The sequence below is a fragment of the Lachnellula hyalina genome (genome assembly GCF_007821495.1).
Source record: "Lachnellula hyalina strain CBS 185.66 chromosome Unknown contig00007, whole genome shotgun sequence".
Taxonomy (NCBI): Eukaryota; Fungi; Ascomycota; class Leotiomycetes; order Helotiales; family Lachnaceae; genus Lachnellula; species Lachnellula hyalina.
In genome coordinates this window covers 79,362-100,820 of record NW_022157121.1, presented here as the reverse complement: position 1 = coordinate 100,820, position 21,459 = coordinate 79,362, and the positions used below count along the sequence as shown (strand labels likewise).

Below are 21,459 nucleotides of genomic sequence, written 5' to 3'. Positions count from 1 at the left end.
GACTCCAGATTCCTCATTCATCCGGGCTACACCAGACTTCATCAGCCCACGCCCTCTGCTTCGTAACACTTCCCCTCGAGCTTGATGCTACACAAGGAAAAAATACTCCACCTTCAGTCGTACATTTCCCCTTCATCCCATCTATGACATCGGATCTCGCAGACGAGGAGTACCGGCACGAGTAGGACAGCGCAATGCTACTGGATCCTTTAACTCCCCCCCAAGACCACTCCATATCTCCTTCTGGCAACGGCACATACAATGGAAATAGCTTCACATCTCCTGTGGGATCAAATTCACACAACTTCACTGGACTTGCGAATACCTTTGCGCCAACACCAGTGAGCGATATGGGCCTAGATAACCGGGACGAACGGGGGGAGTTGGCACAGCAAGCCGACTCCTATGATTCCATGGATGAAGACCAAGATATGTCAGATGGAGGTGCGGCTTTGACTATGACTCTTTCACACGCGGAGGCATTGAATGCTGAGCTAGATCTGCTAGACGCCGAAGTCATGGGCCCCGATAACTTCACCAGTCTGCATATTGATACGCACTTCTCATCTATGGAAAATCACCACAACCAAGACGTATCTCTCCATACCGGTCTGCCTGCTTTAGAGCCGCATTCACCTCATTCACAAGACGAGCAGGAGAACAGCGTTGCCACCGATTCCATGAATACTCCCGATTTGCCAGCAACAATGTCACAAGTATCTCAACACCTGCAACACATCCAGGACGGGCAAGAACATGTGGAATTGGACATAGTGACAGATGAACATGGGACATTCACAAACAACAGTACTCATCCCTTTCTTGTGCCCTATATTCCTCACTCTCAAGTAATACATCAAACAATGCATGGTTCTGCTGGACCATCGCAAGTTGCCGATTACGTGTCACTCCCAGATATCTCTTCAGTTCAGAGTACAGAAATGACTGCAGTGCTTCCATTTGCTTTGGAGAGTGGTATAGGCCTTGCATCTACAGCCGCAGCAACGAATGACTTGGTGCAACCTCAAAGCCCCCTAAATGCATCTCATTTATCTTTCGTGGATATGACTTGGGAAGAAGAGTCCGACGCTGACCAGCATGAAGTGGAAGACCAGTCAAATTTAAGCCTAGGAGACTTCCTCTACAACTGGGGGATGTCGACGTCTCCAAACGACGAATCGAGAAGACGGAACCGAGGTCCGATTCTGCCTGTACTTCATCGGCAAAGGTTTGTCGAGAATCTTCAACCAATCCGACGTAGTGATCTACAGGGGGACCTGTGTGACATCCAGAGGATCAATTGGACCGAATTAGGAGTCTCTCGGCTTGAGGCCAGACAAATGCGACGACAAACTTACAGCAACTATACCAATGTCAGACTTACGCACCAGTGGCATGTGAGTATTCTTCCTAGACTTGGTATTGACAGAAGCTGACTTGATGATTCAAGCCACGGCTTAATGGTGCGAGGCTATCGGACCACGAGAACTTTTTCAAGTTTCGGCGAATGGACTTCGATCACAATGTCCACTTGACACATTTTCAACTTAGGAATCTCATGTCCTGCGTATCCCGAGATAACATTTTCTATACTAGCAAATCAAAAATTCTTCAATGGAACCCCTCGAGCACCACCAAAGGCCCAGAATCCGTGGTCATGAACCTCGAATCTCCAAATGTTCAGCCATTCCATGCGGCTGCTTTTCCAGGTGGCATTCAAATCTCTACATTGGCTGCTGGGCATGACATTCTTGTTGCTGGTGGGTTCTGTGGAGAGTATGCCCTTGTGAATCTGAGGTCACACAAGGACACTAAGCACTCTGAAGGTCTCCTTACCGATGAAATGAACAGCATCACGAATCATATTCAAGTCCATTCATCTCGGAGCTCCTCCTTTCCTGTGGCTGCTTTCGCCTCAAATGACCAGGGCTTTCGAATTCTGGATGTCAATACAAATCAGTTCGTCGCCGAGCACAAATATGACCATGCCATAAACTGCAGCGCCATCTCACCAGACCAACGCCTTCGAGTTCTTGTGGGTGACACCCGGCAAGTCATGATCTGCAATTCGGAAACTGGAGAGGTCCTCCAGAGCTTGGATGGACATCGTGATTTTGGATTTGCGTGCGACTGGGCAGATGATGGCTGGACTGTCGCCACCGGAAATCAGGATATGCAGATCAAAATATGGGATGCAAGAAAGTGGACTTCTAGTTCCGGAATTGCCCAAGCGGTTGCTACGATCGCAGCTGAAATGGGAGGTGCCAGGAAACTCCAATTTTCACCTGTGGGTTCCGGAAAGAGGGTTCTTGTTGCGGCAGAGCCAGCGGATTTTGTCAGCGTAATTGATGCGCAGACCTTCACGAGCAAGCAGACATTGAGTTTCTTCGGCGAGATTGGGGGCGTGGACTTTACAAATGACGGGCAAGACTTGATCGTGGCCAATTGCGACAGCATGAGGGGCGGTATTATGCAGTATGAACGATGCGATTTTGCTGGAGACGGACTTCATGGGCTCGAAGCCTTACGAGAAAAGTCCGACAGATATCGCCGGAGATCGACGGGGTTTGACTGGATGTCTGATGATGAAGATCTCGTCAGTCATTCAAAGTCAAGAGGAACTATCACTCACCGACAAAGAAGGGCAGCACAGCTTGGAGTCACGATGGACCATTTCTAGACGCGAAGAGCACTGTACAGTTACGCCCTTTGAGAGTCTGAAATGGTCCGATATTTTCTTTTGTCAGCATCAACACCACACCGGCGTTTTATTTCCTTTTCAATGATACCACGGATGAATGGATGGAATGGAAGGATGGAAGGATGGAAGGGAGTCTAGGGCATTGTCTCTCACTGAGACTTTTTATTTTATAATCATGAGGTTACGCGTAGCGTGGCATGGCATGGCATTTACCGGCGTCATTCATTTTATCTTGCGAGGCATTTTACATTTACACTTTTCCTATCCGGTTCGGCGGCGTCTCCTGCATTACGGCACATTGCATGGATCTGGATACCGTTTTTATGACCTATGCACGACAAACATATGGAGGGCAATAGCATTCAAGATGTATTTAGGGTGATGGAACATGGGGGATAGACTGAATGTTTTCATGTGAGTGCATGGAACGTTTGCGAAGCGAGAATAAGTTATAGGATTAGGGGCGGAAGGTGTGATTATAGTACATAGTCGTAAATGAATCAATCAAGATTATTCATCGTTGTACAATCTGCTTGCAGGGAAATCAATGTCTCATAAGATGTCATTTCCTGTCTCTGTTCTGCTCCGAGTTAAGCTTGTCGCCTTCTCGTACACTTAAGCAAGATCCTCCGGGGGTTTTTCATTGCAACTTCTCTATTGATCCTTTGACACAAGGCAAGGCAAGAAACAGTCTTCGTAGCCGTTCAAGGCTCTCTCTGGAATCCAAATCCAGACAGAAAAGAAAAGAAAAGAGACACCAAGTGACTGACATGGTTCATGGCTATCCTATGCCGTTCGTTCTGTTACTCCGTACATAGTCGCTATGTGCGAAGAATAAGTAAGATTACATACCTTGTTCCTTCACACTACTCTTTCTTCTCCAAGTCCTACCTACCTACCTACCTACCTACCTACCTATTATAAGCGTTATCTGTACATGTCAAAGCATGACATAAGGTAAGAAAGGGCAGACAGCAAGCAAATTGTCCTATTGATATACTAAAGGATTCGATTGGTATAAGTTAATAAACACTAAAAGTTACGTACAGTAAAACCACAATCATAACATCGACCGAGGCCCCCTGCCCATAGACAAGGATATATTCCACATCGCATCGCATTGAAACTACTGACATGCCATTATATGCACAAGACACGAAACTCAGAGATAACTACCTTAGCTTCATTATCTTCTGAAAGATACTCCCTCTTTTCTCCAGATCCAGACCAGCTCAAGTAAAGCGTGATTCTATATCCTTCCCTCCACTTTATTTTGTACATTCAGAACAAAAGATAAAGATGGCGATACTAATGAGGCTGATTGATGCTTGGCTGCATTTAGAGGCTTATGTCTACGAAGAGATGGATAGAGCCCCAGAACTGCTCGCAGTTGAGATCACCTGGCGACTTCCACATATCGTTCGTGAAAGAGAACAGGGCTGTCTTTCCTCCAACCGCCTTCGTGATGGCATTGATAGCGGTAACCTGGTGGTCCTCACCGGGGCATGCCAAACCGTTGCATTCACCGGAAGAAGGCCATCCACACTCCAAGTTGATAGCGGACTTGCCTGCGCAGAGATTGTCGGCGATCTGAAGCTGGGCGAGGGTGAATGATCCAGCTTGATCGGGCGAGACGTCCGCGTTGAAGAAGGGATGGATGTTGGCACCAGTGACATCAACAAGGGGGCATAGAAGGTCGGTGACACCGCTTTCTTGCCAGACGTTAAGGGGCTCAGTGGTCGTACATTGGCCGGAGTATCCAGCGCCGCTGAACTTGGTCTTGCAGGATGAGATGAAATCGGCGAGTTCCTGCACAGTGCAGTATTTGTTGAAAATTGCCTCATTACCGATGACGATAAGCTCGACGAGGTCCCATTGAGCCCATGCCACGATGTCGCTGACTTGCTCTTCGGCTTTTGAGATACCGTTCGTGTCGATGAAAACACCGAGGATTAATTTCAGACCAGCGATCTTGGCTGCCTTACCAACGAAGTCGAGGGTCGAGCAGTCGGTGCTGTAGAGACGGACAGATTTGAAGCCAGCGGTCTTGATTGCCGCGATGTCAATTGCGACCTGGGCCTCGCTCAAGCATCCACCTCCGCTGGAAGAGTAAGGGGTGTAGGTCATAGCCCACTGGTCGCCACTTGATCCGATGCTGACACTGCTACCAGAGCTCGAGGAGCTCTTTGGTGCGGAGCTGGAAGCAGAAGCAGAGCTCTGTGCCTGGGAAGCTGACGATACTGGTAGAGCAAAGAAAACAGATGATGTGGTGGCTGGAAGAGCAACTGACACCGATGATGTGGTGGTTGGTGGAGCAGCAACGGACGAGCTAGTGACTGGAATAGCAACGGACGAGCTTGTCACTGGAATAGCCACGGATGAGGTAGTTACTGGAAGGGCAACAGACGAAGTGGATGGAGCAGCCGTCGACGAAGCGAACGGGCAGAAAACAACAACGTCGGTTGCCGTGATGGTCGTCACAATCAGGGGTTGAGTGTAGGTGCCTGGTGCGTATGAAGCTGGGGTTGGGAAGACGCAAGTTGTCGCAGCAGAGACACTGGTGGTGATAGGAGCAATGGTGTATGTACCGGCCGAGGGGCAGACATAGCTAGTGGTCAAGATGGTGCTCGTGACAACGCCCGAGTTGGTAGAAACAGTGGCATAGGGGCAGACAACAGTTGTCGCAGTTGTAACAACGGTCACAACGCCTCCAATGGTGTTAGTTCCAGGGGTGACCGTCGCGGATGCAGGAGCGCAGACGGTGGTGGACGAGGTCAGGGTAACGGTTGTAGCTGGGATCGTGTAGACGCCCGGGGTTGGGCACGTAGTTGCCAATGGGGTTGGGACGTTGGCAATCGTGCTTGTTGAGCTGACAAGAATCACGGTTGAGCTGGGGGCTGAAGATGTGGTTGGGACGGCGGAAGAAGAGTTCAAAGATGGCGATATGATTGGTATCGGGGCTGAAGAGCTCGGCGCTGAAGATGTGATCGGAACTGATACTGAAGTGTTTGAAAGTGCGGCGGGTGGTGGTGGAGGGGCAAGGGCTATAGGTACGACGGTGGCTGTAGAAACAGGAGGCAGAGAAGCTATAGATGGATGGTATTAGCATATGTACTCAATATCATGATCAAGATCCCAATTGGAGTCTTCAACGTACCGACACCCTCTCCGGCGGTCACGGTGACCCAGACTGTCGTGCATCCGCAAGTTTCTCCAGGTGGAAGGGAAGTTACAGTGACCAGCTCTCTAGGCATCTCGTGGTGGAATGCATTGTGAGCATGACGGCGGGCAAGGTGACTTTTCCCAGCACTGACACCAGTTGCAATTGCCGCAATGGTAATGGCTACACCTGCAGACCTCATCTTGAGTGATTACTTCTTTGTGTTGGTTGCGCAGAAGGGTATTATTCGTATATAGTTATAGGAAGGTATTAGAGTTTCGTGAAGACGTAGGGGTAGGTATCGACAATAACGAGTGCCCGCTGAAAGAGTGAAGCGGTAGTGGTAGTGGTTTGAGGAGGATGGAAATGAAGGTACGACGGTGTATCACAGCATCAACATCGACAACAGAGAGAGAAAAGAAGGGTGTAGCGGTTGGGGGATGTGGAGTAGTATATACCCAACTAAGGGCCTCCAAGATGACCCTTGCTCGTACCCCTGTCAACGTGTGCCCGTACCTGACTGATATAGCGCCGCACTACTGCTGGGTCTTTCATCGCTTCGGGCCCGCCAAGTGCACAGTGCAGTAGCGGGTGGCCCAGGGAGAGTGAGATCGCTGTTTATTGATTTTATAATTTGATAAAGGGGATACTTCTCTTTGGCTGCAATTGGTCCCAGGAGGGAAAAAGGAGAAGGGCGAGGTATAGCCAGTCGGGCTTTTCATCTTCTATGTAATTTGCGGGGAGAAATCCACGCCCGCCAAGTGCCACTGACGATTGGCTTCAACGGTCCAATATTACCGCTGCAATTCAATTCAATTCAATTCAATTCATATGTCCTCTCATAGACTCATGAATAGATCATAGTCTTCTCAAACCGGTCATCCCCACATACCCCTTTCCACTCTTCCCTATAGGTGGGTTGTCCATAACGAACAAACAATATTGTCCGTCACCGTCACCGTCATGCAAGGTAATGCAAGGCAAGGCAAGGCAAGGCAATGCACGCTCTGAGCCCGAAAAGGAAACATACCACACACCGGTCTCGCCTCCACTAACCTTAATTCAGCCCCCCTGCTGGCGGGGTCTTGCCGAATCCGTTCAGATCTTCCCCCTGAGTTGCAGGGCCCAAGCGAGAAAAGGAAATTGCATGATTGCATGGATGGATGCTCGCTGCTCATCTGCCGTACGGCGTACTTACTGTTCGTATCATCGTCACCGGAATCCGGAATCCGGATACGATAGGATAGGATAGGATAGGCAAACTCTATGTCTCTGATACGGCTCCTCTTACTTGGGTCTATGCCATTATGGATATGCTCATCATGAATACGAGTACCGCCAACCACTTTAGTTCAGTTTAACCGACATGCCGAGACAAGTGAGGAACCTGCTCCATTCTTTTCACAAACGCAAGCCAACTATAACCATCGTAAATGAAAGGAACTATTCCAACAGGAACTCTTCATTAATTCAAAAGGTCATAGACCAACACCTATCCTATGCAAAGCACGCATTACTACAATGACCAAAGGCAGCAAAAACGCCTTCTTAGCAACCCAATAAGCCCAATTTGGAAACAGGCTATGCGAACAACCAACCAATGCATCCCTCGACCCATCTTCATACATTTTAGATCCCCACATCCGAGTACTCGTCCTCATACCCAGGATGCTGCCGAGGATAAAGACCCGTCATCGTACTGCCCTCTTTACTGCCCCATGCACTAGCTTTGAGCCTGCGCTCCTTCTCAAACTCATCCCATCGCTTCATCGTGATCTTGGAGCTGTCAAACTCGCCTTCGTACTCAATCCCCGCTTTCTTGGTCTTTTCACCGGCCGTCTTGCGGGTATCGCCCCACGAGAAGTCATCGAATTTCCAGAACGCGTAGGTAGGGAGGACAAAGTTCCAGATGGGCAGGGAGATCAGGTAGATTAACATCCAGACGACGTACGACCAGCGGTGAGCTGTGAGGACGATGAGAACACCGGGCAGACCGAGGATCAAACCTAAGAGCACGAGTGGAATGACTTGTACCGTATGAACGATTGAGTCGATTACTGTACATATCATTAGCAACTTGATTCCCAGAAGACTCGCACTTTACTTACCGACGTAGAAGGTGAATGCAATAGCGGCAGGGAGGACCAAAGTGCCAGTAAGTTCGATACCGACAACGAACTGCATACTGAAGCAGAAGGTACCACACAAATCCCGGACGAGGACAAGTTCCATGAGATTGTGTACGGTACTGTTGATCCATCTACGTCTTTGAGACAACAAGACGCTGAACTCCTCAGGCACGGTAGTTTTGCATACGGCCTGTGGAACAAAGACTTGTTTACGCTTAGGGAACGTTCGAAGCATGAGCGTCGAGAGGTATCGATCTTCTCCCAGCAAAAGCAGATTTTTCTTGTGCAATGTGTCGACAATGTTTTCAGAGTAGTGCTCCACAACATCAGGATTGGCCAGGATAGGAACCCAGAAGTTCGCGCCTCCCTTTGGTGCCTTGATTCGGTACATGCAGAAGCATCCGGGGAGACAGGTGACACCACCGAAAACCGATTCGAATGACTTGGACAGATGATGGGAGATGAAATATTCAAAGACTTGAATGGCAGAAACCCATGTAGCTCTCTTGTTGGCAATCTTCGTCTCTCCGCAAAGACCCATGATCTCTGGATCTTTAACCATGGCAGAAATCATGTGCGTCAAACTGTCGGGGAACACTTTCGTATCGGCGTCAACCATCAAAACAGTCTCGTAGTAATGGGGTTTCATCCCAGTGACCTTCCATAAGCAGGTAAACATCTCGAATTCCAGCTCCGTCATACGCTCGTCGAACATGACCTTTTGCAGAAAGGACATGAGGATAATTTGACTGTCGCGCTTGCCTCTGTTACCTGGCTTGCTCTTGCTTGCCTCGTCGGGTGTACCACACTTAACCACGCACATCATTGCCACACGCTGTTGCCTGTCCGAGGGAATGGTCGAGTTAGCACCATAATCGTAGAATCCCGAGTAAACCTTGGCCATGTTGTGTCTCTTCGATCCACTTGAGACTGCAACATAGGAGAATGCCGGAACCTCATCAGGAAGAACGGCATGGTCTTTCATCATGCTCAAACAGATTTCAGGTGTTGACATGGTTTGTCCCTTTCCTTTTATCATACCATCACAAATGACAAGAAGGACCTTGTGACTGTTAGGATAGTCCGTCATGGCGACCGAGTCAAGAGTGGTCCGAATAGCAAGTTCGTCTTCTGAGTATGCAGTGACAAGGCAAATAGTGTGAACAAGAGGGTAACCAAACGGTTGCCAATCGGCAGGCGGCTGAGGCACAACGGCTTCATGGATATAACCTGCTGGGCCTGGTCCTTCGATATCTGTTTGAGCGCCATATCCATTTGAATCGGTCCGCAAGAAGCTAGTGCGGCTACTGTTTCCCTGATTGAACATTGGCTTGGACCCAATTAGCTGTGCAGTCGAAGTTTGGCTGGCCATAGTAGTTGGTGGTGGGCGACCAACACGGGACAATCGGTTTTCTGGTGCGTACGGGCTTGTGAAACGCGAAGTTGTTGGCAAGAAGGTGCTTCCCCGTTTGCTTAACCTGTCAGACCCAGCTACTGTACTTCCAATATCTCCAGGAATTCTAGGGGGAGCTCGGTAGATATCATCTGACCAATCCTCAATTTGACGGTTTCTCTTTTTTGGATCAGAGGACTGAGAAGTTTTGGAAGCAGCGAATTTACGACTTAGGAACCATTGGAAAAGGAGAGCTAGGACGAACTTGGCTAGGACGATGGCCAAGATAAAGATCAAAGACACGTAGAGAACGACTTTGGAAGCAATGCAACCAATAGTTTCAGTATCCACACTTCCAACCTTAATAATCTGTTCGAAGCATTGAGCCATCGCCTTCTCGTCCTTGGTCTGAAAAGCATGGGTCATATCTTTTCCATGTACCGCCGCATTGGCAGCAGTGGACCGGTCGCTCAGCTGGACGAATCGTGACGGCACTGTGACTTCTGTTCCGTTGAACCATTTCAGCAAATCCAGATCGAGAACGTTTCCGGAGTAAACCATTAGATTCCTAGAGTTATTTTTGATGTCGTCCCAGTTGAAATAAACATCACCAGCGCTCCGAAGGTCGTAGAAAGCCGTGCGAGCGTCTGCGATGGTGTGGCATGAATATCCCAAGTAGTAGGGGATGGTCTTGTTGACAGCAGTCGACCCATCCTGATTGAAAGTCGTGCAGGGGAAGTACCACGCAAGATCTTTGTTTGAATTCGTGGGAACATCTGATCCGGTCGAGAGGGTGATCAGGTCCTTGCATTTTCCATTTACGTTCTGGAACAAGAAGCTGCCGTCTTGGCCGGCATGCTTTTCTGTCAAATCGTATAGGACGTTCGCATTGTCGGTGATTCCTTTAGCAGCAGGATGATGAGATTCTGACAAGTCATACGCACTCCCATGGAAGATCATATATCCTCCACCAACTTCATTTACACGCAATCGAACAGATTGGGTGCCGCAAACAGTCGCCGTGAATCCGAAGGTCAAGAAACCCACAAAACCCATAATATAAAGGATGATACTGATCAAGCCCATCTTTTCCCTCCATGCTCTTTGTTGTGCTCTCGAATTAAATCCAAAGCATTTGAGGACAAAGTCGGGACACCAGAAAGTAACAAATGCACAGTATACGTTCCATAGACTTGGTGGCTTCACAGTGTCTAGGGCCTTTTGTCTTTCTTTCTCTTCCTTGGTCATCTTTGGCGTTCTCTCTCTGGTCAACTTGTTGCCACCAGAGCGGGCCCCATGCCCAGCCTTCTCGGTAGAAACGATATCGTCTGGTCCGGCGCCACGGCCCCGTCTGCTTTTCTTCTTCATAGGAGGGGAGGCATCGGATTCGGCCTCGTTGGACGATCGGAGTCCAGAGGTCTCTGTAGCTGCGGCGTCGGCCTCCAAGTCTTCATATATTGGGTCATTTCCCGTTGAAGAGGGCTGGACAGGCATGTTCGCAGCATGTTGCCGGTAATGATAGTTTGGGTGATCGCGATCGATTCTATTTCGCTCTGGACGGATCAGACTGCGTTTCCGATGTATCTCTCCTCCTCCTGCTCGTAATGGTTGAGCCATTTGCTCATTGGTATGGGTGGGTGTCAGCGGCGAAGGGAGCGTCTCCGTGAAGGATGTCTTTGAGGGTCCGCGAGAATGCCGCGTTGGCGTTGGAGGTGCCATCGAAACGGAACTGTATCCAGCCTCCTCATCATGTCTTCGTCTTGATCGGTGTTCTCGGGAGGGAGAATCATTGACGTTGGGTTGCGACATATTTCTATAGTAAATAGCTCGTCAGAAACTGCTAGCGTTCAGAAGTGCTTTGCGATGCAGAGCTGCAATTCCGCCATGCATGTGAAGTGACAGGCTGGTTGTACGACGGGAGCTGGAAGATCTTGGGATATGTTTGCACAGGTGAACCCTGCCTCTGGCTCGTGTTCCCAAGCAGTGGACAGCTATGTACGTCGAAGCGAGAGTGTTTGTAGTTTCCAAGACGGAAAGGGGGGGAATAGAGAGGTGGAAGTGAAGGTAGCACACGCACGTACAATGATGATGTTGGTTAAGAGTGTAGTTGTCAGTAAAGAATGTTTGTTTGTCAGATTCACCAACCCCTGCTTGTTCAGTTTCAAGCGGGGGCACCGTTCCTTGGTCGACCACAAGCAAGAAGTGGTGGCTTGAAGCAGAGCGGGATCCTTCGCCGAAACTGATAGTTATTGGATGTTGTGATATGATATAGGCAGGCTGTTTGCCGAAACCTTGGACGACAGAAGGGCAGGCTTGAAGAAGAGGTAGGAGGTGCAGAGTTGTGGCTCTTGCCTTAACAAGATTGATTGATCGTGTCGCAGTGGCCGGCGGTTGAGGATGGTGGTTCGACAAAACAGGAAAGCGACAGTGAGGTTTTGTCGTGGTTTCACAAACAAATAGGAGCGACTGGACAGGCCGTGAAAAGGGCTAAATAAACGAATGAGGGGTATACTCTATAGATAGGTGGTATAAAGAGGCCCGCGATGGTCTCCTCCTTGAACGTTGGCGTTGAGCCTTGAAGTTCAAGAGAGGATTGCAGACCTTCCCCTTCGCTGCCCGGCCCAGTTACCCCTACCCCTGCCCTAGCCAATGTTTTGTTCGCTAAAACAGCAAATCCATAAATATGGGCCAGAAGCGGTAAAGAGCCGATTTATGGTGCATCTATTTTCATTTTTGTTGCCCCAGGCGATTCAAATTTGGCAACAACACAACCGCTCTTTTTGCATAACAACAGCTTCATGCGCCTGGCATATCGCATTTCCAGCCTAATATCTCCTCGTACTCAGTAGTCGTATTCCTATGAGAAACTCGCGATACGAAAAGGAAGACAGACGTATTTTTACAGAAGCATCCGATCGATCTTGAATGGTCAGCGAGCAATACGAGGTTCTCGAGTCGAGGCTTGCATTGCCTCATGGGTAGCGTCGTTAGCAATTGTCTAATGAACCTTTTAGGCTATCTATTCCAAAGCTCTGTTACTATTGAAATATGAAAATACATTATCACCGATCTCGAAAGAACTACAGTACATCGGATAGCCTCGGAAGCCCGAGAGAATAAGCTTCTGTAAAGCTTCAAGGAGACGTTGTCGTAATCATGATAACCTTGAAGGAACCCATATGATTCTCCAGGCCTGTAAATATATTTCTTACTTCTTGCACATCTTCTTCTCCCGGAAAATTGCTACTTTTTGATATTTCCTAGTCTGCTCGAGCCTCATCCCGTTCATGGGCATTCTCTTCTCTCGAAATGCCGAGCTTCCACCCGGTGAACCGATGAGATCAGCTCAGGTGCAGAATCTATCAAAACGCCACGAGTTCTGTACAACACAAAGTCCACAAATAGATGCCCACGAAGCGCTTTTATGGGCGCCCTGAAGCGCTCGGCGCTGGTGGAACCTGAGGTGGTTTTACTTAAGGTTAGGTAGGTACCGTATTGGTCGCACATGTGGCGGAGCAGAATTTTTACAACGGGAACGGGAATCTCTCGTACCAGCTTCGGGACCGGAAATAACGGTCCTTGTAGTCACTAGGCAAGCTATGATTTGTGCGGTATGTCAGTAGTGTGCCAAGTTGAAAGGAGGAACATGATGAGAGGCTTCTGGATTTGGAAATGGAAATAGAAATGCACCTTTGCCCAAGAGGTTCACTTTCAGGGGAAGCGCAGAAAATCCCATCATATCATGTGGTTACTTCAGATCTTAGGGCCGGGCCGGGTTCCAACCAGACTTCCCGCGATCTCAACGGACTCACTCTACGAAGTACTACACTAAACTAAAGAAACTCTAAATGGGAGAAAGTAAAAGCTTCAACTATCATCTAACGTCGAGGAGGAGTGAAAGGTGAAGAAATACAGTACTCGGCGTTTAATAGAAGGATCTTTTTGTAGACTCGTGACTTTCTGAGTACGTGTCAGATCTTAGGTAGGTATTGGATTTGGTTTCAGGCCGCGTGCCAGGAATGTACCGGTAGTTTAACATGAAAACATCGTTTCCTCGTCGTCCATAGCAACTTATACCCCTCAATCTTCAGAGGATCTGGAGAACCCTGTCTAAAGCAAAGCTCCGGAAACAAAAGATTCCCGGCGCATGCATAAGGTCAATGCTTGTTTGAAGTTTTGACTTTGATCAGCTACTGTACATTATGATTCCTTCTCGAATTGGATTGCATTTGTTTCCCCGCAGGTTTCACGTCTCTTCAACTGGAAGCAGCCCCTTCTGCGGCCTTCAGTGATGCACCCCACCCAGCAACGGGGAAGGGGAGGGAACACGGCATAAGATCTGAGCAAAAACACCGCAGTATCGTCGCATCGTCCGTCGTATATATTGTATGGTGCAGGGTTTGTGACAGGTCCATCTGTCCCTGTACATGCTTCTACCAAATCCACTTCCAGCACTACCTACGGACTCTTGGCTCTTGAGTGCTCTTGCAGCAGAAAGACCTGACCTGACGTGCTCTGGCGCGTCCGTAGGTACGAGGTAAGTCTTACCTTTCGTACTCGGTACTCGTACTGCACTGTATCCGTTCTTGCCGATTTGGTTGCATACCTACACTACAGTACCGCGGAGTCGGTGTAGCGTTCCAAAGAGACGAGACTTTGATTCATCTGATCCCAAAGACGCGTGAAAATCAACAAAACCAAGCGCAGGCCAGCCCAGCTCACCCAAGATCAATGCTGTATCATTCTGCGCGCTATTCTTGTCCCTAGCACGTCACGTCTTGCTGACCGCAGGACAGACAGGGCAGGTGCAGTGCAGTCGGTCGGTGTAGCTTACCCGCCAAAACAGGGGTGTTGATCGCCACTATAACATTTTGATGTACTAAAAGTACGTGAATCCGAAACCCGTTCGTTAGTACCTCAGGTATCCCATTCACCACCCCACACCACTGAGCACTGCACTGCACTGCCGACCATTGATTGACTCTTCAACCAACATCTAACATGTAAATCTGCTGAGCACTGAGCAGGCCAACAACGACTATTTTTCATTGAATACAGCCTTTCTAAGCCTTCCGAGAAGACTGGCCTTAGTCTGCACATGTACCTTAACCTTCGTTTTTTTTCCTTGCAGAAGCGGCTAGCCCCAGGTAAGACAAACTGCTGGACTCTTCGGAGTCCTGGGAAGACATTCCAGCATAGTTTTCTTGACAAATGCTAATCTGTTTTCGCTGCCGCCAGCATTCCAATTTCTTCCCCAGCTTCCTCTGGCCTTGCGCCCATTTGGCGGAGGAAGAGAAAAGATACTTTTAGAATTTCACCGGGCGCCCGCAAAAAACATCCCACCAACATTAGTCTACAGTCCCAGTACAAGTAGTGAAGAGTGACACACGGCAGAGCCGGCTGCCGTGGGGAAAAGATACGGAGACCAGAACGATTAGCTATAAGTGTCAAGTCGCCGACCCAAAGCTCCTCCAGGCGAACTGCCAGAACATCATGGCGACACTTTCTCCCGAATCGATGAACAGAAGTCCTATGCCTACTATCGAATCCCCGAAAGACTTTTTTGCAGATGGCGAATCGAAAGAGAACATGGGAAGGAAATCTTTGCCTACAATACCTATACCCGTTACAGGGAGGATAGCTGGTGCACCAATGTCTCCAGTTCGAGTGAATGTTCAACAAGGAGACTGGCCACCACGGCCATCAAGTGCCAGGATTGAAGGTGGAGATGGCCATGACAGGCAGATTTCAGTTGACTCCGAAGGCTACATGGAGGAGCGGGAATTGGACCCTTCAGAGCCCAAGATGATGCCAGTTATACAGGATATCCCGTACCGAACAACGTACAATTCAAATAAATCAGGGCAGGTCCAACAACCACAGACGGCCGTCAAATCTTATGTGGACAGTTCAAGTCCAAGGTCCAGTGGTTCCTCGAGCAATAGGAATGCAGCAGGACGCGGGTATCCGGACCGAATAGATGAGAATGGGAATGATCCAACGAATCCTCCAGTGCCTCGTTTGCAATATCACCATCAAGCGCATAACTCAGAAGGGAGTGACAATCCCACACGTCTATCAGGTCGTAATAGTCCAAATGCACCACTAAATAATCCAGTTGAAGCTGGTGTTTCGATAGGTCGTCACTTGACGCCCACACTACAAGGGGCTAGGCGGACCCCTATACAGCAGCAACGGCCTATATCTGCGTATTCTGATATGGGACAGAGAGGACGTTCCCCATCAGGATATATGACGCCACACTCACCAGGCTGGGGAGGGCCGCGTGCTCCTTCAGCAAATTCGGCGAGATCTGATAGCAGGCCAATGTCTTATGTGGACCTGACCAATACGCAATACCCTCAACCACCACCGGCTCCTATTTCGATGGACAATTCGCAGCTCAGGTCCGCTGTGGGCTCAAATGCATCTCTTCTAAGCATGGCAAAGACACTGGACATGTATCGCCAAAATGTAAAGAAGTTGAACGACGCTGAAACTCAATATGCATTTGCCATCTTCCTGATACAAGCTGCACAAGAAAACGGGCTTGGTCAGGATACTGGCCCTGTACCGCGGAAGGTTAGCCCAAAACCTGGGGGGCGCGATCTCGACAGCCCTTACGTCGACAAACCACAATCTTCACCACAAGAATTACTAAGTGAAGCCAAACATATACTGCAGAGATTGTCCGACAAGGGTTATCCCTTTGCTCAATACTATTTGGCCGATGGATATGCATCCGGGCTTTTCAGCAAAGGCAAGGAGGACTACGGGACAGCGTTCCCTCTATTCGTGTCGGCAAGTAAACATGGTCACGCAGAGTCAGGATACCGAGCTGCATTATGTTATGAATTTGGATGGGGCAGCCGGAAAGACCCAGCAAAGGCTGTGCAATTCTACAGGCAGTCAGCTTCAAAGAACCATCCAGGGGCGATGACACGCCTTGGGAGAGCGTGTTTATCTGGAGATTTGGGTCTAAACAAGTATAGGGAAGGCTTGAAATGGTTGAAGCGAGCAACAGAATCAGCGGACATGCAGTATAACGCAGCTCCTTATCATCTTGGACTTTTGTACATTACTGGATACGGTGATGATATTTTCCAGGATGAGGTTTATGCCGCTCAGCTTTTTACACAAGCCGCAGATCTCGGGCATGCAGAATCATGTTACATTCTCGGTGATTCCTACGAGCACGGGAAGTTATCGTGTCCGCGAGACCCAGCACTGAGTGTTCATTTCTACACCGGAGCGGCCCAGCGAAGTCACCCTGCTGCCATGATGGCTTTGTGTGCTTGGTATATGGTTGGCGCAGAGCCCGTGCTTGAGAAGGACGAGAACGAGGCATACGAGTGGGCGCGCCAAGCAGCTGAGTTGGGTATGTATACTTTCATACTGTTTCATACCTCGTTTTATTAACAACACCTAGGCCTCACAAAAGCCGAGTACGCCGTAGGCTACTTCACCGAAATGGGCATCGGCACACGACGAGACGTCCTCGAAGCGAACGTCTGGTACGTCAAGGCCGCCGATGGAGGTGACGAGCGCGCGAAACATAGACTAGCAGCCATCCGCGCCGCCGCGAGCGGCGGCACACCGATGGATGTCGAAGCACCTCGGAACAGCAAGATGAAGAAGACAGCGAGCGGGAACGAAAAGACGGGGCAGACCGATAAGGATTGCATTGTTATGTAAGAATGATGGGAAACATGATGAATGATACAAAACATAGCGAAATGAGGAATAGTATCACTAAAATGGGGAACTTGAAGAATGAATGATTAGGCGTTGATCGAAATGGCATGTCACGTTGTATATATGGCGCGCCTGTTTCGAGTCTCGTTGCAGCATGCATGGTCGGGCGTTTCTGGGCTCTGCGCATAGTTTCGGTGCATAGATTGCAGATGAGAGGGCATAGCTCGGTGGTTGCGAATTGGGCATTGACGGGTTTGTAATTGCATTGGAGCGGATAATCTACGAAATGAGATATGTGGTTTGAAGACACTAGTAGTATACAAGTATACTGCTGCCTCACTTCACTTGACTTGCTTTTCTTCGGTCATTACCTACCTATTCCAATCCAAGATCCTCGCTCCCTACCTACCTACTTACTTACTAATAAGCCATAGTTCCTGGTCCGCTTCCCCGTTATTCCCCCGCCCCCCCCCTTATTCTCTACTATACCTAGCTTCTCAACTGATTTCTCTCCAACAGCGATCCGGCAACGTCCTCGCTTCCCCTTTCCACCGGAACTACTCTCCCTGCTGTACTCCTGTGCCCTTTCATTCTCTACCATCACCTTGATCCCACTTCCTTCCTTCCTCTGCAACTTAACAGTCATGCATGGAACTTATAAGTTCTACTATAGATGAATGTATGACCTTTTTATGTTATTCTTCTACTGTACCGCTCTCTGTTCGCTTTACGTTCATATAATGAAGCAAGCGGATGTGAGATAATTAGGGATACAGTAGATAATTGTTATATATATTCCTCTCTCCCACCTTCCCTCAACTCTTGTGCTTGGTCATCCCCTCCAACCCATTTTCATTATCCCACTAACAAGACATTAGAGACAATGCGAACCGTGCAAAACCTATTCACAACTTTGTCTGTCACAATACGAGTAGAGAAACAGGATAGGGTATGGAGGGATATTTAGGTATCATTCTTTCTATTACTTGCAAGCCCCATGCCCCAAAGCGCTGATAGGCAATACCAAAACAATATCCCGCAGGATAATAATCTTCAGCTAGCAATATGTAAGAATGAATCACACATCCATTCATTAAGCACCCGTAAGTATAGGAAAAGAAAGTCTAGTAACGAGAACGCCGCCTGCGCCGAACGCGTAACGCTATGCAAAGAATGAGAACCCCTGGACGCCGCCTCATAACGCTATAAATAACATTGCTCGTAACATAGCATCAGTCATAAGTGATGCAGACCTCACGTTGTGGTGAAAGCTCTAAACAGACACGAAGAAGGAATGGTGAAGGACTGGAGCCGAGAGGCAGCTCTAGACTCATACAACGATGTCTGGGATATTTGCTTCTGGCTTCCTTGGGTTAAACCAAGCAACTCTCCGATCGTCGTTGTTTCTAGAGCCAACCGTTACCCAGACATGTTTGTAGGGAACTTTGACATTGACTGTCTCTCTACAACCAAGCCATTTCAAGCGGCCATTAGGTTCCATGTTACTGTTTCCAATACCGCCGTTGCTGACCCATTCTTTGACAATGTCTCTGATGAACTCGATTTTCTTGCGGAAATCGTTGGCGACAGGAATTCCTTGCATCATAGGGTCGATCTCTGGGCGCTTGCGAATTGTAGATTTGCCGGATCGACTTGGTTTCACCAAGAAGTTGAGGAGAGTTTGAAGCGGGTAGGAGAGATGTTGGCGGTCATCCAGGGCTTGGGCGGGAATCGTGCCTTTGGAAGAGAGATCCTGAGCAGCTTCCAATGGGAGGTGATAGAAGTCGCACCAAACGCCGTCGGCAGAGATTACAATCTTAGTGTGGTCTGGAAAGTTGAACTGAAAGAAGTCAGTAAAGGTCAGATATACATAAGTGAATTGAACGAACCTGGAAATGGCCGTCGGAGAATCCCCAACAGCCAACGTCACCCCATCGTTGATAGAAGGTGATGACATCCCGACCAACGGTAGCCTCTGTTTGGTCTTCTGGGGGTGCAATTGCCAATGTTTCGTAAGGGTACTCTTGATCTCTTCCAAATGCGGTCATATAATTTGCAAACTTCTTCCAGAGCACGATCTTCTCTCGCTTGCGGTCATCGCATTCGTCAACGCCTCGAGATAACTTACCGCTCTCACCGTCCTTAACAGTGATCTTGTAGTTCTGGGCGCTGACTTTGCCGCGAGAAATACCTCTTTCGCCTCCATTCTCATAGAACTCTATCTTGGGCCCAGAAATCGGCACAATCTGGTGTCGATCGACATAGGCAGGGTTCCCCCTGTTTTGCAAATGCCTTTCCGCATCTCTGACAACAATACACGACGGCGGTAGTCTCCCTTTGCTATCATCAGCCGGGTCCACAGGTGTTCCCCTAAAGATGCATCCGACACTGCCATTACTTAGGATGTAGCCAAGCCCAAATTTATTGGTGTAGTCGACCCATTTCACAACGATTGTCGGATGTGGTGCTGTTCGGCGTGACTCTAAAGCCATAGATCTGCTGTTGAGTGCTCGCTCCAATTCGGCTTGAAGTCGCTGAAGACCTTTTAATACATGATCAGGTTTTGTGTTTGGCAATAGCTCGAGTTTCTCGCGGGGGCTGAAAATCGACGCCGGTTTCTCAACAGTGAGATCGATCATTTGGACCTCCTTTGATTTCTTCTCTACAACGGGCTTCTTGAGTTGATTCATTAAATCATTCGCAAGTCGGTCTTCAACATCGGCCACTTCTTCAGAAACCCTTTCTTCATCCTTTCGGGACTTGTTTCGGGTGGGTATATTAATAGCTGGTCCTAAACTGCTTTCTACAGCGGATTTCGAACTTTGTCCCGAAGGCTGACGTGTCCTGCCCGCTCGGACAGCTTGACTGAGGTTTGATGCTCCAGGTCTCGCTCTTTGTTGAGCTGCATAACTCTGGGTAGCCGGACGACTTGCTGGTAAACGCAGCTGCTCGACTGGCTTAGATTTTGGAGCAACCGATGATCCTTCAAAATCGTCTTCATCATCCACAACTAGTTGCGACTGCTCTTTTACCCATTCAGCAAAAGGTCGATATACCACACCGTCGGGCAAGGGGACTGCTGGGGTAAGGCCAGCTTTCTCTTCTGCAGCAACTTCTCGATATGTAGTTGTGTGTGACTTCGGCGGATTCCAAGGGCCAACGTCGCACTGTGCAGCCAGTTTCTTCAAATTTCGTAGATAAATGTTGGATTTGCCGGCTCGAACACCAATCGAGAGGAATTGCTCACCAGCAGGTGCCATCTCACGTAGATCCGGAGTCATTTCGCTGGATTGTGGCATCCAACCACATGTGAAGAACGGATGCTGGACTATAGTGTCGGGATCTGGCCGTTCTTCGGGTGCTTGGAGCATATCGGAAACTAAATCCTTCGTTTCTTGGGAGATGAAATTCTCCGAAGTATTTAGCTTAGGCCAGTCATATTCTCGCTCACGCGCTCTGCGGTATATCTCGTCCGCTGTGGTTGATTGAAAAGGAGGCTTCCCGGTGAGCATGGCAAAACTGTTTCTGTCAGTTGATTCAGAGGATAGTAGATGAGGCAAACTCACATGATGATCCCCAAACTCCAGATATCAACTGCATGATCATGTCCTTGCTTGTCCTTGCTAAGAATCTCAGGGGCAATATAATTCGGGGTACCGCACAGGGTTGTTCTTCGGCAAGAACTCCAGTCCTTGCCTGACATGAAGAGAGCTGCCAGACCAAAATCGCCGACTTTGACGTTCATGTCCTTGTCCAAAAAGATATTCCCCATCTTCAGATCACGGTGAATAATGCCTTTTGCGTGCATGTACTTGATTGCGCCTGCCATTTGGACGGCCCAAAACCGAACTTCAGGTTCAGTTATAAACTTCCTCTTCTTGACCATATCCATCAGAGAACCATTGGGGCAAAGTTCCAGTACTAAGTATGTGCATTTATCGTAGGCGAATGCTCTGTGGAATCGAACGATATTGGGGTGGTTCATCTTCGAATGGATCTGGAGCTCGGTTTGAAACTTCATGATTGTCAGTTTCTCTTCAGATTATTGGAAGAATAGATCCGACCTTTTGTTCCATCTTCTTTTGTGGCATATGGCTCTTGACAATTTTCAAGGCATATGTCTGCTTTGTACCCGACAAGCGTGCTTCATAACATATAGCAAAGCCTCCCCTTCCAAGTAAGCGGCCTGTTCGATATATGGCTCCATCCTTCCGATCTGAGCTTGGAGGCTCTTGAACCTCCTCTGGGGGCGGGGGTGGGTGGTCCTTTTCCTTCTGGATCGGTCTGCCGGCGGGAGCTTTCGGCTTCTGGGCTGCTTGTTTATTTCGAATGGGGGCATTCGTATCCCTGGGTGACAGCGCCTCCATTTTCAATCCGCGTC

The 21,459-nt window shown here is 48.8% G+C and overlaps 5 protein-coding genes across 5 annotated transcripts; 2 read left to right on the top strand and 3 right to left on the bottom strand.

Annotated features, from left to right (window-relative positions):
* Positions 1–194: 194 nt before the first annotated feature.
* On the top strand, positions 195–2,680 carry SPBC2A9.03 (putative WD repeat-containing protein; the record flags this gene model as incomplete). The annotated part of the gene is made up of 2 exons (XM_031145445.1): positions 195–1,397; positions 1,451–2,680. The coding sequence occupies 2 exons, from the start codon at positions 195–197 to the stop codon at positions 2,678–2,680; spliced, it is 2,433 nt and encodes an 810-aa protein (XP_031009198.1).
* Positions 2,681–4,039: 1,359 nt separating this feature from the next.
* Positions 4,040–6,063, bottom strand: btgE (putative beta-glucosidase; the record flags this gene model as incomplete). Its single annotated transcript, XM_031145444.1, has 2 exons — positions 4,040–5,787; positions 5,859–6,063. The coding sequence occupies 2 exons, from the start codon at positions 6,061–6,063 to the stop codon at positions 4,040–4,042; spliced, it is 1,953 nt and encodes a 650-aa protein (XP_031009199.1).
* A 1,427-nt stretch (positions 6,064–7,490) lies between these two features.
* On the bottom strand, positions 7,491–11,192 carry chs-4 (Chitin synthase; the record flags this gene model as incomplete). The annotated part of the gene is made up of 2 exons (XM_031145443.1): positions 7,491–7,918; positions 7,970–11,192. The coding sequence occupies 2 exons, from the start codon at positions 11,190–11,192 to the stop codon at positions 7,491–7,493; spliced, it is 3,651 nt and encodes a 1,216-aa protein (XP_031009251.1).
* Positions 11,193–14,876: 3,684 nt separating this feature from the next.
* On the top strand, positions 14,877–17,078 carry SKT5 (the record flags this gene model as incomplete). The annotated part of the gene is made up of 2 exons (XM_031145442.1): positions 14,877–16,761; positions 16,813–17,078. The coding sequence occupies 2 exons, from the start codon at positions 14,877–14,879 to the stop codon at positions 17,076–17,078; spliced, it is 2,151 nt and encodes a 716-aa protein (XP_031009200.1).
* A 1,330-nt stretch (positions 17,079–18,408) lies between these two features.
* On the bottom strand, positions 18,409–21,445 carry plo1 (Serine/threonine-protein kinase; the record flags this gene model as incomplete). Its single annotated transcript, XM_031145441.1, has 4 exons — positions 18,409–18,918; positions 18,968–20,597; positions 20,645–21,093; positions 21,143–21,445. 4 exons carry the CDS (start codon positions 21,443–21,445, stop codon positions 18,409–18,411), a joined length of 2,892 nt encoding a protein of 963 aa, XP_031009177.1.
* Positions 21,446–21,459: the final 14 nt, after the last annotated feature.